The sequence below is a fragment of the Danio rerio genome, chromosome 8 (genome assembly GCF_049306965.1).
Source record: "Danio rerio strain Tuebingen ecotype United States chromosome 8, GRCz12tu, whole genome shotgun sequence".
Classification (NCBI taxonomy): domain Eukaryota; kingdom Metazoa; phylum Chordata; class Actinopteri; order Cypriniformes; family Danionidae; genus Danio; species Danio rerio.
In genome coordinates, this window is record NC_133183.1 from 48,519,380 (window position 1) to 48,537,927 (window position 18,548).

An 18,548-nucleotide genomic window follows, 5' to 3' on the forward strand; every position below is an offset into this window, starting at 1 on the left:
TTTTTGAGGCATTTAATATAAATAATGGAAATATTAACTCAGGGTATAACGGTGGCGCAGTCATATTTTCGCGTGGATTTTCTCCAGTTTCCCCCATAGCTCAAAGACATGTGCTATAGGAGAATTGGGTAAATTGAACAAGGAATTCATTCCGCTGTGGTGTCCCCTGATGAATAAATGGATTAAACTGGAAAGAAAATAAATGAATGAATAAATAAATAAATGAATGAATGAAATATTACAGTAACTCACCCTAGATTATCATACCTGTCATTTAGTTCTACAAGATTTCTTAGTAGACAATCTAATTTACATAAAGTGGATGTCTATTGCAAATCATAGTCAAACTGTTTGATTTTTCAGGATTTTGTCAGTATTCCTCCCTCATCATGGAAAACAAACAATCCTGCCCGTTGTCTTTGCAGTATTGCTCTCTCTGTATTTGGTTCCTCTCTCTCTCTATTGACGTTGAAAAATATCTCAAATAAAACACTAAAAATATATGCATGAAATGAAAGTTGCTCAGACTTTTATGGTGTTGTACTTCCAAGTAAAATGGAATATTGAGTAGCTTTTTTTGTACATCATTACTCTCACAGCAAACTAGTAAGAGGGGTGTGGTTAGGAATTAGGACAGACAGACAGACAGACAGACAGACAGACAGACAGACAGACAGACAGACAGACAGACAGATAGATAGATAGATAGATAGATCGACATGGCTGACATTCTCCGGATGTTCTCGTTTTTGCAGCTGCTCTTCTTCTCTTTCCAAATGAGCTCAAACGCTGTTGCTTTGCTCATGTAAATTGGCTACTGTTTTCATCTGTTGTTTTGATTAGAAAGCATCTGCCAAGAATTATAAATGGATCTGTTGCTTGCTATCTTGTCATACATATTTCAGTGAATGGTGAGAAGTGGCAAGAAAATTGGGACAAAAACTTTTTAAATGATCTAGTTTGAAGCCAGACATATTTCCATGCTTCTTACAATTAAAGTCAGAATTATTAGCTCTCTTGAATAATTAGGCCTCCTGTATATTTTTTCCCCAATTTATGTTTAACGGAGAGAAGATTTTTTTCAACACGTTTCCAAACATAAGTTTTATTAACTAATTTCTAATTACTGATTTATTTTATGTTTGCCATGATGACAGTACATAATATTTTAATAGATATTTTTCAAGATACTAGTATTCAGCTTAAAGGGCAATTTAAAAGCTTAACTAGGTTAATTAGGCAAGTTATTAGGCAAATCACTGTATAATGATGGTTTGTTCTGTAGACAACTGATAAAAAATAATAATTACCTATAATAATACCTAATAATAATTACCAAAAAATTATATATATATATATATATATATATATATATATATATATATATATATATATATATATATATATAATTTTTTTTTTTTTTTAATTTAATTAATTTATTAGTTGTTTTTTTTTACTGCTTTTATTCTAGCCAAAATAAAAATAATAAAACTTTCTCCAGAAGAAAAATGTATTGTAGGAAATACTGTGAAAAACTCCTTGCTCTATTAAACATCATTTGGAAATATTTGGGCTTATAATTTTGACTTTAACTCCACATAGATTTGTTAATGTTTTTAAAACACTGCTTATCAATACTGCATTTATTTAATTAAAAATACAATAAAACCAGTAATACTTTAAAATATTTCGAATAAAATAAATTTCTGTTTTAATATATATTTTAATGGAATTCATAACTGTGATTCAAACATGAATTTTAAGTATTTTTTTATTCTTCGGTGTTATGCGAACATTGTAATATTATTAGCAAATTTTTTCTGATTTTATAATCAATAAGTTCTGGTGCTCATTCACTAATAAAGGTACAGTAAATGTTAAATTATAGTATATTATCAATTTTGAAAACCTTTTTGTCTGCTGCTTTTTTATGGAAACCTTGATACATTTAACATTTCAGGATTCTTTAATAGCCAAAAAGTTAAATGAATAGAAAAATACATTTATGTGAAAAAAAGATTTTTAATATACATGCATTTAGTGATGAATAATAAAAAATAATGTATCACAATGTCCACAAAAATATAAAGCAGAGATAACAGGAGATAACAGGATATAATACTCTGTTTAATGCATGTTATACTTAAAACACACCCTTAAAAAAGCAAAATGCCCTTAATTCTTGTGCGCCATGCTCTTTAGACTTTGAACCTAAATCGTTAAAATAGAGCCCTAAATTTCACCATATTACTGCTATTATTGATTATTTACTGTATATATCTCTGATCAAATAAATGCAGTTTTGGCAAAGAGAACCGACTTCTTTCACAGACAATAAAAATGGCATCGATTATTCATGAATATAAGTTCATTTGTAAGTATATAGGATACTTACTGTGAAAATTTGAATCACTTTTAAATCTATAAATTAAAGTTTACCTTCCAGTTTCAATCTGTTAAATATAAAGTAGGGCTGTCCAATGGTTAAAAAAATTTATGAATTAATCACCCTTTTTTGTAATTAATCATGATTAATCATGAAACGCCTTATTTGTTACAGAAATAAAAAACACAGGCATGTACGTGCCATTTAAATTTCAAAACAATCAATGCCAAAAACAAACAAAAATGATTTCTATGTTGGGTTCTAAGTGGATTACAAACATCCCTTTAGATTCATCAACACGCACCATCGCATTCATCAAATTTGCTTAAACCAAGCATTCTAAAGTATGCTGTCTTTTACAAGCAAGGATTCTGACACAGCAAAGTGAAGCACATGCTTTACAAAAGTTGCGTGTAAGGGGGAAACACGTCAAACTTATGAAATGTAAGGGCTCATGGAAGCAACTTAAAGGCAGAGAATAGGGCCGTCTTTGACAGCTTGCAACTTCATCTGGCACTTTCACTGAGTACATTTACATGGACACCAATACTTCCCTTTTATGCTTAAGATAATACTGATTAAGAGTCTATCATGTAAGCAGTGATTTTTGATTACCTTAAAGGATAGTCCCGAAATGCAGAGGCTATTCTTTCCGTTCACCATGCGGTATCAAATTCCATTAAAACATCCTGAATGAAAATATTCTGAATGAAAATGAACTGCTGAACTGCAGTTAAAGTCTAAATATTAAAGATGAAACACCCGAAATTGCATGAAACTCTGGAGGAAATGCAGAATGGCCTGGTGATGCGACATTAATTGTTTTATACTGAAACTTGCCTTCTAAAAGAGGGTCCTTGGTCTTATCCAAATTTCTTTGCACGTTAAACACACGCAGGGCCGGAGCAAGCTGAACTGGCGCTCTAGGGAAACAGCAATCACGCCGCCCTGAACCCAAAAATGACCGGTTCACGGATGAAAGAAAGGACCATGAGGGAGAGGGTGGGTGTAGCGGATGAATGTGAGGACCGGTGGGTTCGCTTACAATTCTGCTGCCCTAGGCGGCCACCAAGGTCGCCTCTATGCATGTGCTGTCTCTGAACACACGGCGGCCACAGCAGGAAATAAAAAAACTGCAACTGCGTTATTTGCGTTATTGTTTTTTTATGCATTAAATATTTCAAATTAATCACGTGCGATAAAGCGCTAATTTTGACAGTCCTTATATGAAGTACTTTTACAGATTGATTGTTATATTTTAATAGGTTAAGTTTTGGCCCCATATAACCTTATGAAGGAAAAATAAAGTGTTATTGTATTTTATAACAATAACAATGACATTTAGCAAAACTTAAATGTCACTCCTAATGCTAAGATTTTCAAATGTTTTATGGCAGCAGTAGCACATAACTATAACCATATAATTTTCTTAAAAAATAAAAACAGTGAAAAATAGCACAAACCACTTTGTTCCATGTACACACTTTTTTTCACAAAACATGAATGGTTTAACATGCAGCCATATAAGTGCATATTTATTCATATAATTAAATGAAACTAGAAGTTAAATTAGTTCACAATGATTTATTTCAGCTGCAAAATCTTCCAACAGCAAAAGTGCAGCTGGTCAGCACTATGCAACGGGCCATACAAATCAAAAGCAAGACTTGTACCAGCAGATCCTACAACTATTATTCACTTGTGTGCAGTTATTATTCACACCGTGGGCTCTCTTCACATGTTTTCAGCCTTTAATGCTATTATCCCCCATGGTTTGTCTGTTGTCACTCTTTTGTTTTTGTTTTTTTAAATCCATTTTTTATAATCCTCTTTTTACAGCCTCCCTCTCTCCGGATATGCTGTTAATTACATTGAGAATTTGGCGTCCCAGAGCAGAGAGTGTTTTAATCAACACTGAAAGATAGTCTGGGTACCTGTGAGGCGACAGGCCCGTCACCAGAGACCTCAGTGAGGCCCACTGTGTGCATCCACAGTCTTTATTAAGAAACAGAGAATTAAAAACCAGTCTCATGTTTCAGAGCCGCTAACAGGACCTAACACAATTACACTGGACTCGGAAGGAACTGATAAGAGAACATGGGATAATTAAGAATAACGATGATAAACCGCAGCTTATGAATTTAACAAGCATAAGATGATGAAGCATCATTCATTGAGGGCAAGTCAAATGAAATATTTGTGAAAATACAGTTGTAGTTTTCAAGGTTATTATAGTTTTGCATTTTAAAATGAGTTTTATTATTTCAATACCATTTAAAAAACCTCATTCAAAAAACACACATCGGCCATTTCCACCAATAAGGATCAACTATTTTGATGACATCACAATGCACTTCAGCTTTTCATCAGATTTTCTGTCCAGTCAAATGTTCTGTAATCAAGTGTCCTGCCAACATTATAAACAGCCCCTAAAGCTGCATATGAAATCAAGTATTTATATATGTTCAGAGAATTGGTATTTTCTGTATGGTGACTATAGCCTCTTTCACACAGTAATACCAGTATATACCTGTAAAATTTCCGGAATAATCATACCGGTAAATTAAAAAAAATATGTTCACACTGGCAAGGACGTTACAGAATTTTTCTGGGGAAGACCATTTACACATCCATTCCAAAATACCGGTAAATCCTGACATCATCAACCAGAAATAAGCTCTAAACTGCTGCTATTGTATTTGTAAACATAATAGCGGTCAGACTTTTGTTCATGGTTTCACATTAGCATTCATGCAGTTGCTTTTGTCCCAGAGACATCCAAAGACATAAGTGCGAACCACAGCTAGATGTTTTTATATTTGACTACATTACAAATAAGTATTGTGAACATACGTATGTAAACACAGGATGTACACATATGGAGGAACACTTTTGCATGTCGAGATGTACATTTGTTTGTGTGCTAGCACTCCTTCATGAGCATGAGCGCCACATTCAGGGCTCGCAGGTAAACTCACAGCGTTTTATCATAAGCATTTTATCGATAATCTTTTTCACAATTGGCATTAAGGAGGATCATAAAAACATTATCTGACTAACAACTAGAAGCTAAATGTCAGGGAAAGTAGTCAAAGGCTTGACATAAACAGCGCGGATGTGAGTGCGTCTGAATGTTCTGATTGGCTAAAGTAGACGTCTCACGTCAGCGTGTACTACACATGAACGCGCTCTTTCTAGCAATTTTTCTTCTGCATTTCAGCAAATTACGGGTAATGTTACAACTTCTCTTCCCAGAAAATTGCTGGAACAAGTTTACTGGTATTTACATTAAGGGCCTGTTCACACATTTCCCTTTCCGAAAAATTTACAGTAATTATCCGGAAATGTCTGTCCAATACATGTGAATACTGCTTATGACATGTAAATGATTCAGACAGTGTAAATGTTATTTTTATTGGGTTTAAGTCTAGTTTTGCTTATATATGTGTTACATAAACTGCTACAGAACACACAGATTGTTCAGAGTAACTTTATAGGGGTCCTTTAATGCTCTTTTACAATATCTGGATTCTGTTTTGGGGTTGGTTCTAAAAACAGAATGTTTTTCACATAACTTACATTTTGGCAATGTTTTTGTCCCCAGCTCTGCACAAATAGCTCAATTAGTTCTGTGTTTGATAAAGGCCTGCCTTCCAAAATATTAAATGTATTGTGATTGGTTAGATTGTCTTAGTGCTTCGTAACCAGCCAAACAGCAAGTTACATCAGATACACATCCTCTAGGAAACTAGATTATTGATTAAATTCTTGTCCCATTTAAACAGCCACTTACTTTCATATAATTTCTGACAAGTTGTTGAATTTACATGTTGTAAATCCAGCAGTTCTAATCTCTCCACTGCAGTTTAAACTAACATGGCAGTGCCAAACAACTGTCTTCCATTAACTGTGATTATTATTGCATTTGTCTTAAGTATTATTAAGTTTTATCTGTTTAGCTGTGCCTATACTGAACGAGCACTGTGCTACGTCCGACAGATCGCACTATTATGCTTTTTTCTTATTTAAATTCTTTTATAACCTGTTTACACACATTTTAATCTGTTTTATACTTTTTGTTTATATATATATATATATATATATATATATATATATATATATATATATATATATATATATATATATATATATATATATATATATATATATATTTATATATATATATATATATATATATATATATATATATATATATATATATATATATATATATATATATATATATATATATATAGATGTTTAATTTATACGTGTCTCTTTTATTCCTGTTTATGTAAAGCACTTTAAATTGCCACTGTATATGAAATGTGCTATATAAATAAACTTGCCTTGCATTGCCTTAAGATGCTCAAGCAACAAAATATGTGTTCTTACACATAATTGGGAATTGAAATATCAAATATTTAATCAGAGAAATTAATATGAGGTAAGATTATTGGTCAAGACAACCATGCACATACTAATAAAGCAGGACATATTAAAACAATAATGGTATCGCTGTTTTGTCACCCCCCAACCCCAACTATTTGAATTTTATATTAATCCAAAACAGAACAGCTATGGAAGCTTACTTTGCCCCAAATTATGAGAATTTATTTCTGGTATTAAGGGAAGAGAGATTTGGATATAAATTTGTATAAACAACATTATTTCTTTTAGAAACAACAGGAAACTTCAGATGTGGTAATTGTAATCATTGTGATAACATACTTAAGATGAACATAGTTAGAGATCAATCATCGGGCTGTGAATTTAAGATCAGTTAATTCATTAATTTCAATACTACATTTGTTGTATATCGACTAGAATATCTGTGCGGATGCTTTTATATAGGAATGACCAAGAGAAAATTAAAATTGAGATTAGCGGAGCACAAAAATGCGATACGTACCTGTAATCCACAATATCCTATGGCCCTACATTATAAAAATTAAGGTCACGGCAATCCCAGTTCATTAAAAATAGTTGGAATTGAACATGTTTATAATTCTACAAGAGGAGGAGACAGGATAAAAAGATTAAAACCCAGAGATACTTTTTTGGATCTATACATTAAAACCAACCAGATTTCCAGGTTTCTTTTTTGTTTTTCTATATGCTTTACAGATTATCATCATATATTGTTGAATATGAATGTGTTTGTATATGCATTCTTATGTGTACATGTTTATATATGTGTATGTATTTATTCATGTATGTGTTTTCGTATGGGTGTATATATATGTACATCCCAAGTTTAAGCATCTGTACATGCTTGTTTATTAGTTCCATATATATATTTTCTCAAATATGCAAGTGTATGTTTGTGTATGTTTATATGCCCCCCTATCTATGCCGAATTAATGATGATAGTTGACCAAGTTTGTTAAATTATTTGAGGGCTGTTGAGATGTTTAAATGAGTCATTTGACCATAGTACTCAAAGGAGACTCTAGACGCACCTGCTCACTGTTACCCTGATGAAGGCAGTTCCTTACCAAAACGCATCGGTTTTTTAAGATTTAGCCATGTGAATAAACACTTTTTAAATTTTCCACATTTTTCGAGTGCCTTGGACTGATATATGCTGTTATTTGAATTTCATAGTTGGCATTCATGCCTCTATCTGACATTGTAAACCCCAGAAAACACTTGTAATCCAAACAAACCGTTTGTTGTAGTTCTTTAAGAGATAATTTTAAAGGGGTGGTCCACTACGATAGCATAATTGAAACTTTAGTTCAGCTTCAACCATAATAGACAAAGCTGTGGATTGTGAGCCACAACCTTTAAATATTTTTATTTGTTAAAGTTGATCTATTAAATGCACATTGTCTAGCTTTAACTGAGTAGCTGTACATAATCAAAGCAAGATATATAAAAAATATAAAAGTAAGATAAAATACACATCGCTTTGCATCGTATAAGGCTCTCTTTAAGGTGTACTTTGAGATTTTATACCATATAGATATCTTGGTCCCACTTTATATTAAGTGTCCTTAACTATTATGTACTTACATCAAAAAATAAATACAATGTACTTACTGTGTTCATAAAGTATTTGAGAACACTAGTGGTGCTCTTGAGTTGGGATAGGGGTTGGGTGGTGTGAATAGGTTTATGGGTGGGTTAAGATGTAGGGAATGGTCAACAGTGTTTTTACAAATGTAGTTACAGAAGTTAATTACAGATGTAATTACATACAGGTATTTAATCAAGCATAAGTACACGAATTTACACAGTTAGTACATTGTAACAAACTATTAATTCCTGTGTAAGTACATGTTAGTTAAGGACCATTAATATAAAGTGGGACCGATATCTTTTTATGCTCAATCTTGCATGCTACAGACTGACTAACATTTAAAAATTGAAAAAGCAGGGTTGGACCCCTTTAACACAGAATTGATCATATACACAAATCACACAGACCACATATTAAATCTGACCTATTTTAATTATACCCAAAATACTGTATTTTAGAGCGATATGAAGGAGATTAGGAGGACAAACTGTTCGGCAGACTCAGCATTATTTTTAGTCTCTGGCTGTCATAAGCTGTCAAATGAAGCTTTGCTGAACTCAACAGCTCTGGCTGAGCTCAGACTAGCAATGCGGTGAAATGAAAAGGGTTTGAATATGGATTACAAAACGAACATAAGTATTTAATATTACACTTGATGTAAATTAGCAATACAATTCAGCGTAAACGAAATATGCAGACTAACTTCAGACCTGTCCAGACCTAATAAATAAAGTTGAATATAAGAAAAGCTGATTTTTTCAGGGGAGCGTCTTGCCTCGTCTTTCACTAGTACTTACCGAAATGTGTGTTAGTGGCAGGATTGCTAGTGATCTCGGATTGATGAAAACCTATTTTGGCATTGGATCTAGAGATATCAGCTAGCCAGACTGCATAAAAAGATAGAAAAACAGTAACAGATCTTGCATGATATCACTTCAGACAGCTGTCACCCAGTTTTTGGTGTTTTCTCTCAAAGTCTCTTTCTCAAAAGGCTTATCATAGAGATGTTATTTATAGGAATGTTTGGAAGTCACCGCATCAGGAATTGTTTTCTAAAAGATTTTATTTATATAAAATATCATCTTACTCATTTGCTTGATCTCTTCAAGAGGTCGATTTGAGTTGACTTTTATTGTGCTTTCTTTGTTTGTCTTTAAGTGTGTTGTTTATTTCTAAGCCAAAATGGTTTGATCAGAGCCTAGCATCATTAGACAAACACAAAACCATCCATCTTACCCACCCTGTGAGATATGTGTGTGTGCGTTCACATAACTGGGCCAACACATCTTGTTATGTGCTTTTTTCATATTCTGCTCACTTGCTGTCTGGATCTCATAGAACACCACTGACATTTACATTCCTTAGACAAGGAGTTTAACCCTATAAACACTTATTGTTTTTGAAGACAATGTGTAGATGATTATTTCCACCAAGCAAATTAATGTTACTCAGTCATCATTGACATCATTTTAGGTACTTCAATACTTTTAATAAGAAACATTTAGTGTCAGTTTATGATTCTAGAACGGTGGCTTTAAGCATATTTCTTTCATTTTCATTGGAATTATATACAACAAATGTATAATTTAAAGCAAACTCAATCCATTTGTAATGTAAAATAATGATAGGAGACATTGATTTTGTTACAAAAACAGTGCTAAAACAGAATTGTATGTATTTTCATCATATTACTTTCAAAATATGAGAAATTCACTGATACAGTTGAAGTCAGAACTATTAGCCCCCCTTTGATTTTTTTTTCTTTTTTAAATATTTCCCAAGCAACGTTTGACAGAGCAAAGAAATTTTCACAGTATGTCTGATAATTTTTTTTCTTCTGGAGAAAGTCTTATTTGTTGTATTTCAGCCAGAATAAAAGCAGTTTTTAATTTTTTAAAACACATTTCAAAGACAAAATTATTAGCCCCTTTAAGCTAATTTTTTAATAGTCTACAGAGCAAACCATCACTATACAATAACTTGCCTTATAACCCTGACCTGCCAAGTTAACCTAATTAACCTAGTTAAGTCTTTTAAAGTTACTTCAAGCTGAAGAAGAAATATCTGTCTTGAAATATCTAGTCAAATATTATTTACTGTCATCATGGCAAAGATCAAATAAAAGTTGTTAGAGATGAATTATTAAAACTATTTTGTTTAGAAATTTGTTGAAAAAAATCTTCTCTTCGTTAAACAGAAATTGGGGAAAAATAAACGGGGGGGGGGGGGGGGGATGGGGGGATGGGGCTAATAATTATGACTTCAACTGTACATTCAATGAAATACCTTAACGCCTTGCAGAGTTTCCTGTCAGAAAATGTGAAATTCACATCATTCACATTTCTGTCAGTGTTTTACAAATTGTCATGTCTTTTATTAAAGACATTATACAAGTTTACAAGAACATAGAGGTAGAAATTTTTTTTATAGATGTCGATTGGACATCTAAACGTAGACAGCTTGGCTAAAACAAGGTTAAACTTGGGCTGTCATTGAAAATCTAATAGCCCTCAAAGAGTAGCCCAAAATTAGACCTATTCGTCAAATAGACAGATTAGACAGACTTTATATGTGTATATGCACTTCTGTTTATTTGATGACTAGTCTAGTTTTGGCCTTTTTTAGACTTTTTCTTAGACATTCATTCATTTGTCTTTTGACTTAGTCCCTTTATTAATCTGGGGTCGCCAAAGCAGAATGAACCGTCAACTTATCCAGCATATTTTACGCAGCGGAAGCCCTTCCAGCTGCAACCCATCACTAGGAAACATCCATACACGTTTATTCACACTCATACACCACAGATAATTTAGCCTACCCAATTCAACTATGTTTTTGGACTTAAGGGGAAAACCGGAGAACCCGGAGGAAACCCATGCAAACACAGGGAGAACATGCAAACTCCACACAGAAACACCAACTGACCCAGCCGAGGCTTAAACCAGCAACCTTTTTGCTGTGAGGCGGATGTGCTACTCACCTTTCAGCCCTATTCTTAGACAACTATTAGATTTTCACTGACAGCTCAAATTTAGCCTTGTTTTAGCCAAGACGACTATGTTCAGACATCTATTAGACATCTATTAGACATCTTTTTAAAATAGAAAGTGCTTGCTGGGGTGCCTTTAGTACCATTAACAGGAGATTTTATTTGAAAATGTCATGAAATGTGCAAGAAGCAACATGATATTGCCGTCGCAGGCACAATTTTCTAATGAGCCTAGGATGAAAGAAACCACGCAAGCTCAATCATCAAACCAACACCGTCCACGATTCATTCTGGAAATTCAAGCAGGTCTTTCCAGCAGCTGAAGTGACCCTGTGGTCCATTTTTCTGTGCGATTGAGACTCAGCACACGATAATGGAAAAATAGAGAAAATGTGTTGGATGGATGGAGAGGAGTAGGGGACGGAGAGGTGGGTGGGTGTGGGTGTCTCCTTTCCAGCTAAACACATTTAAAAATGCACTCTCCAACCACTCTCTGAGTGCAAAGACCTGTTCCAATCAGAATATGCAAGTCACCATAGATAAAAGCATCTAGTCTTTGAATATTAATAACCCAATGGAGGCAGTTTCATAATCCCCTCTCTGTTCCTGAAAGTCTGCGTCTTTCTCTCTTGCCGTTTCAGTGAAACACCCCAATCTTGTCATTCTAGAGTTATTCTTGTCTATGTAAATCAAAGTTGCATAATACATAAAAGTTATGTTCTTGACTTTTACGGAAACAGTACTTTCCCTGGTGGGCTAGTTGACTTTGGGGCAACCGTCAAAAGTAATTTAGATGCATACTAAAATATACAACCTTTTTTCTAAAAATAAAAATCAAGCACATTTAAACCACAGTAGTGGATTCTACAATATAATCTATCTATTTCTGCATTTATACGTATAGCGCTGTTATCTCCAATTTCAGGTCATTTTTTACGTCTGTCAGCTAAACTGCCCAACTCCAATGGATTCTCATAATATCAGTCTTGCTACTATTTTGAATGAAGTGGCACAGTCTTTGGACAGTCTCTTCTTGTTTTAAATGAGGAACTGGGTGTTTTTATTCTGTACACTGTGCACTGTGTGAATTTGAGGAGTGGAGAAGAATGACATGTGGTGTTTAGTTATAATGAACACTCTCTAAAAAAAAGAACTTTATCTTTATTAGCATGGGCTAAAACGGGCCCAAATCTATTCCAGAACAGAGCAAAAAAGGTACTATTGAGCTGTCATAATAAAAAAGTTTACTGTCTCACATGCAGCTGTTCTTAAAGACAAAACCCAAATAACTGGTTAAATTGATGGCTAAAAGTTACAACTGAGCTTGATGTTGCTGAATTGTTAATTGTATAATGACACATAGTCACACAGAATGAAAACGTAGCCCCATATACATTTCTGGAGATCGCGGATTGTGTAGCCAGAGCAATGTATGGCTGCATTTCATCTGCAAAACGAATGATATGGGATGGTACAACACCAATACTTTTCTTTTTGACCAAGACAACAGGGTTTGAGTCCGGTGAAGAACGGTTCCAGAAAGCAAGAAATACAATTTTCTCCTGAAATGTATATAGGGGTATGTAATCGGAATACTCCTGAATTGCATGTGTCTGTTCATATGCAAAGCCACACTAACAACTCTGACAATTTGGTTTTCCGGCCCAGACCTATTAGAAATACACATCTCAGCTCAGCCTATATTTTTATGAAGCATAGAATACATTGCTTTATAAGATTTTTTCGATTTTTTTTCTGGTGTCAAATACACTAGAGAGTGCGGTCTACATTTTTGTGAATCTGAAATATAGTATTTAGAATATGTTTTGTTAAATGTTTCAAAAACATCTTGTAGTCTTCTGTAAAAAGGAGGGCTTGTTGCACAAATCACATTACCTACATCAGCGAACCACTGACCTAAACCCTTCCCTAAACCCATCCAATAGTGTTTTCAACAGAAAACATGAGAGAAAATCCACTGTGACCATGTAGTTTTACCTTGATTTACCTCTTTTGTGAAACTGTGCTTCACTAGACCTGAAGTGCTCTGTCACACACAAGTATAACAGCATACAATTTGAGCTACTGAGCAATCTGACCGCACCAGAAAAGTTTCTCACAATCAAGTGATCTACGTTTTTATAGATTGCTTTTTTCTGCTGAGCAAAAAACAACAAAATCTGAAGAATGGTGAAAACCAACAGCCATTGACCTTCATAGTACTAATGGAAAGTGCTGTTTTTTCCAACATTGTTCAGTATATCTTCCTTTGTGTTCATTAAATGAAAGAAACCTAAAAATGTTTGATAGAAGTAGAGGGTGAGTAAATGATGACAGAATTGTCATTCCCCTTTATGGAAACTCTGACGTGTGTCTGGAAGACACTTTGGGAGGACGCTAGTTGACCAATCACTCTGAAGAGTAAGAAAATGAGCCAATGAATGCCAATGAGTTGTCAGAGCTCGGCTCTGCAGGTGGCATTGATTAATCATTAGTAGAGTATATAGCTTGCGTGTGCACAGTAAGCTTCGCTTCAGAGCCTCTCACTAAGAGACTGAAGAGTTATATTCTGCTAACCTGATTTGGCTGAGAAACCAGTCCTACTAGTGCAGGCAACGACGTGACAGTGTTAGTCGAACTGGGCTCATTTCCCATCCCCTGAACATCTTGTTGGTAGATAAGAGAGCAGTTGTCACTCAGAGCAGATCCCCTAAGACAGCAACACAGTCGAGCAGCACGTCTTTTTAAAAAATGTCATTACGACCGTCCATTTCTGGATACGGTGGTTTTCTTGCCTCGGATGACAGACACGAGCGCTGTATCACGTGTCTGGCGGTCCAGCATGTTGAGGAGGTCCCTTTAAAATCACTATTCCTCCTCTTTCTAAAGATTGTGTTGGTAATTTGAAATCTAGCAACTTGTTTGAGAACATCAACCTAAATGCTTCTGGTTGCTGCCATGTGATTGGCTGGTTAGATATTGGTATCAAAAATTAGTTGAACAGGTGACCCAACAAAGAGGTTGCATGGGGAGTGTAGATTACCGCTGTGTCATTATTACAGCTGTGATTGTTGCTTAAGAACAAATAGTCTCCTTAGAATTTTAATGTTCTATCTGAAATTTGTCAAAATTGAGTTATTGACATATTCTTATTAAATAACAACTTATTTACATTATGGGATGTTTTTTTATAAGTCGTTTACATTTTAAGGCTTTATATTTAAAAAAAAAAACAAATGTTACACACATATTGTTTGCTATGGAATGCAAAAACTTTGAGCTCAATATCTCAAAATCATTCAGAACGCAAATAGAACCTTATAATTCCAAGGTGACAAAATGTATGTATCAATGTGCACATGCTGCATTAGTGAACCTATTGCTATTGTAGTAAATGGCCTATTGCTGTCTTAGCACAGATATCAATCAATAAAGTGTACTGAGTTTTTTTTATATGTAAAAGTTATAATAATTAACTTGTAACAATTAATTTTTTTCTTTGCCATGATGACAGCACATAATATTTTACTAGTTATTTAGTAAGATGTTAGTTTTCAGCTTTACGTGCAATTTAAAGACATAATTAGCATTATTGGGTTAGCTTGGCAATATAGGTTAATTAGGCAAGTCATTAGCCAACCTTGGTTTAATCTAACATTTGTGCTTTCAGGCAAACCAAACCCAAAAAGACTATCAAGAAGGAAAAATATATATATTTAATAGGAAATACTGAAAATCATTGGCCTGTTTAACATTGCTTGGGAAATATGTGAAAAAGAATTAAATTCACAGGATGGCTAATTTTGTTCCCTTTGACTGTATTTGTGGTATAGTAATACTTTGATAGCTGAACAAAAATTCGAGAGTGATGAAACTAACTGATAATATGTACTCTCTTTATATCTTCTTCTTTAGGACCTGGGATTAGAGGGTACGTCACTCAATGATATCCTCTATAAGAACGCAGCTTTCCTAAACCTTGTGGACCCCATATCTCATGAGCTCCTGCTGAGCCTGGCCAGAGACATGCAGTGCCCAAAGAAGGTGAGTCATTCACTTCCAGCCTGTACTTTCTTTGCTTTGTTGATTACAACTTCAAGTAAATGGAAAGAAATGTGTTTGCGTATAGTAATTAGTTGTACTGATTTACGGCAGTCATCAAATTGAGCTCACTCACAGTTTGTAACCCACGCTTGGCTAACAAATGTGATACAAAATGGCAGGGAATGATAAATAAGGTGTCTAGTTTGTTCATTTGTTCGTGTTAAACTCTGTATGCAGGGAATGGGCGTTTGTTTCTGACATTTCAGAAATCCATTTTTGGTTCTGGAATCGATTGACTTGATGCCAAGAATCGATTTCTTACGGTTGTTGCAATTCTGTTTTGATTCACTGTTTAATAACACAGTTTCCTTTGACTTTATGCTGTTGCAAATTATGTACTAAGCAAGCGGTATATGCTACAGTTCTAAAATTAGAGTATGCAGTTTATCTGTCTGTTTGTGGAGGTTGTATTCATTATTTTTGCAAAGGTAGACTTTCTTGTGCCATTTCTTTCAGATACAGTATGTAAAAAAAGGAAAAAGATGTACATAGATGTTAAAAATGTTGCATTAGGACTGTTACATCATGCATATTTTATTTTTTATGCATTTAGAGCAGGGCTCAAAATCTCCAATGTCGGTAAAACTATTGCTATTAAACTCAGTTATTCTACTTCAGAAGCACAGAAGTAATACAGACTTGTGATTCAATATTAGTGAGATATTCTGGATATGTCATAGCTGAATAACAAGATTACATTGAAATGACATACCGCAAGCCTCAAATCCCATTGATTCCTCATGAGTGTAGAATACAGGTGAAAAATTAGAGGTCAATCGGAACAAAATGCTCTGATCCACACAGGGTCATTAATATACATGCCCTGGGCTGCAATTGACTGGCCACAAAGTTTACTAGTGCGATAACAACAATGATATTTTTCCTCTTATTTTTAAGTTGTATTTAACACACTATCTATGTGGGACTCTTCATTTGAAAATGAATAAATTCACATCTCAGCAGAATTCAAAATTCAGGAAAAACAGATTATAATTTTATTCAGCTCGACACCAAAGAGGCATTAGGTCTGTTTTAATATATCTTGTGTTAGTTTAACATGTATATTGTGAAATTCGCCATGAATTTATGTAATTAGGGAAACACTTATAGACTACCGAGTATAATTGTTTAATGCACACTTGTGCAACATGTCATATCACTCAGCTCTTACTGTGAATTTTCTTAAAGGGGTGGTTCACAGTGTGTTTTTAAGGCTTGGTTGTGTTTATAAGATGCAAAGCAATTTGTGCTTATGCTTTACTTGTAAAAAAATCACGTTATTTATATATCACACTATAAACTGTCATATTTCCTAGTTCTTCTGAAAGGCCTGCCCTCAAGAGGCTCTGATTGGTCAGCTAACATAACGTGCTGTCATTCACGGATTGGTTGGATTGTTCTTTTAAAATAAAAAGTGTCAGAATAAAAAGTCAACTATTCGGAAAAACCATGTGTAAGCAATATAAAACGTTCACATATATTTTTCGAGTTGGTTATTTGAGATGTGGAACGCAGGGAAAGCTGCCGTATAGAGACACACTGCAGTGCTGCTGAGGAGAGTGTGTTTACAGTGATTTGGGGATAAATGTGAATTTGCAGCTTAATCCCAAAGATCATTTTCCCTTGTTTACATCCTTGTTTACATCCTTACTACAACATACCATTAACGCTAGAAATTATGCATGTAATAGATCAATTTTAACAAATAAAAATACTGCAGGTTGTGGCTCACAATCCACAGCTTCGTTGGTTGGAGGAGTTTTTAGCTAAATCCAGCACTGAACTGGAAGAGATTCTGAAAGCTGTTCTTTGTCAAATGCTAGAGCTATATCTTTTTTTATAATACTCTGGAACATAATTAAAATTCAATTGATGTGTCCTTTGGAAGCCCAAATACAGAAACAGAAGAAGCTCTGTGGAATTAGCAGCATTTGGATGCCGTTTTAGCTTTCTCTGCTATAACTTTACCTTGCATCTAGCCAGACCCCTTCGCTGTGCGAGGTGTGGTGAATGCGTCTAACTGTAAGCCTTGTGCTCTCACTAACCCAGATGTATTTTTTGTTTTCCCCTAACTTCGTTTGCTGTAAGCTTTGCTTAGCTAACTTTGTAAAAGGCCAATGTCTCCTTTTGCATTGAACTTTAAGCATATTACATTCAGAGATGTTGTTTATGTTCACAAAGCTACATGACACATCAACTAAAGTTTAGAATATGATATCATAATGGACCACCTCGTTAAGTAAAAGGATGCCAATACACTTTATAAAATTCGTGAGATTATAATTTAGCCTAGATTTCATCCACAACACAACTCAGGAGCAAACCAGGATATTTTGGTGGCATGAAGATAACTCGCATATTCATTCTAGCTAAAATAAACTTCAATTACATTATCTACATATTCAGTATATATGCTAATGCAGGATATATCCAATCAATTCATAAATACTTCATTCATTAATTCAAGCACATCTCTTGATAAAAAAAAACAGATGAAATAAAGCAAAATAAGCTAACTATAATTCCTAAATTGAATCATATTTTGAAGCTATTCCTTGTCTTTTGCAAGGCTTAATCTGAATTTGCTGAAGGTGTGATATGATTGAAGATCAGCAAAGCATTGGTGCACCTTAAGTCAGCCTAACAGTAATCGGGAATCTTTGAATCAGCACCACCGGCCATTCCATTGAGACTCATTTCACTTTTCCTGCTGAAGTGTTGATTCGTAAGCCATACAGGCTGCAGGGCATAATAAAAACCCAGCAATTTATTAAAGACTAATATGGTCTGTATCATTCTCATATTCTTATCATTAAAGATTGTCCATAATAGCATGCAGATCTTTTTCTGTTTCTTCTCATGATTAATATAGCTGCAGAACCCAGAGGCTCTTGCAGAGTATAAGAGCAGATGCATTAAATTAGATGGATATCTCAGTGTGTCTGTCAGAGCCTCAGTATGACATTCGGTAGAAACTACAGGACTGTAAGGAAACTGTCACTAGGAAACTGCACGCTTCTATACCCGACCTGCTCTGCAAGTGA

At 34.3% G+C, this 18,548-nt stretch overlaps 2 protein-coding genes across 4 annotated transcripts in view; one reads left to right on the plus strand and one right to left on the minus strand.

Moving 5' to 3' along the window:
* ggt1a (gamma-glutamyltransferase 1a) overlaps positions 1 to 18,548 on the minus strand; it is a 77,939-nt gene that overhangs the window by 46,332 nt on the left and 13,059 nt on the right. The gene's annotated exons all lie outside the window — the stretch shown is intronic.
* lrrc75ba (leucine rich repeat containing 75Ba) overlaps positions 1 to 18,548 on the plus strand; it is an 83,894-nt gene that overhangs the window by 5,544 nt on the left and 59,802 nt on the right. For all 3 annotated transcript variants that reach the window (XM_073910975.1, XM_073910974.1, XM_009304170.5), the window contains exon 2: positions 15,316 to 15,444. In XM_073910975.1, coding sequence (XP_073767076.1) covers positions 15,316 to 15,444 — 129 coding nt within the window. The remainder of the gene's footprint in view (positions 1 to 15,315; positions 15,445 to 18,548) is intronic.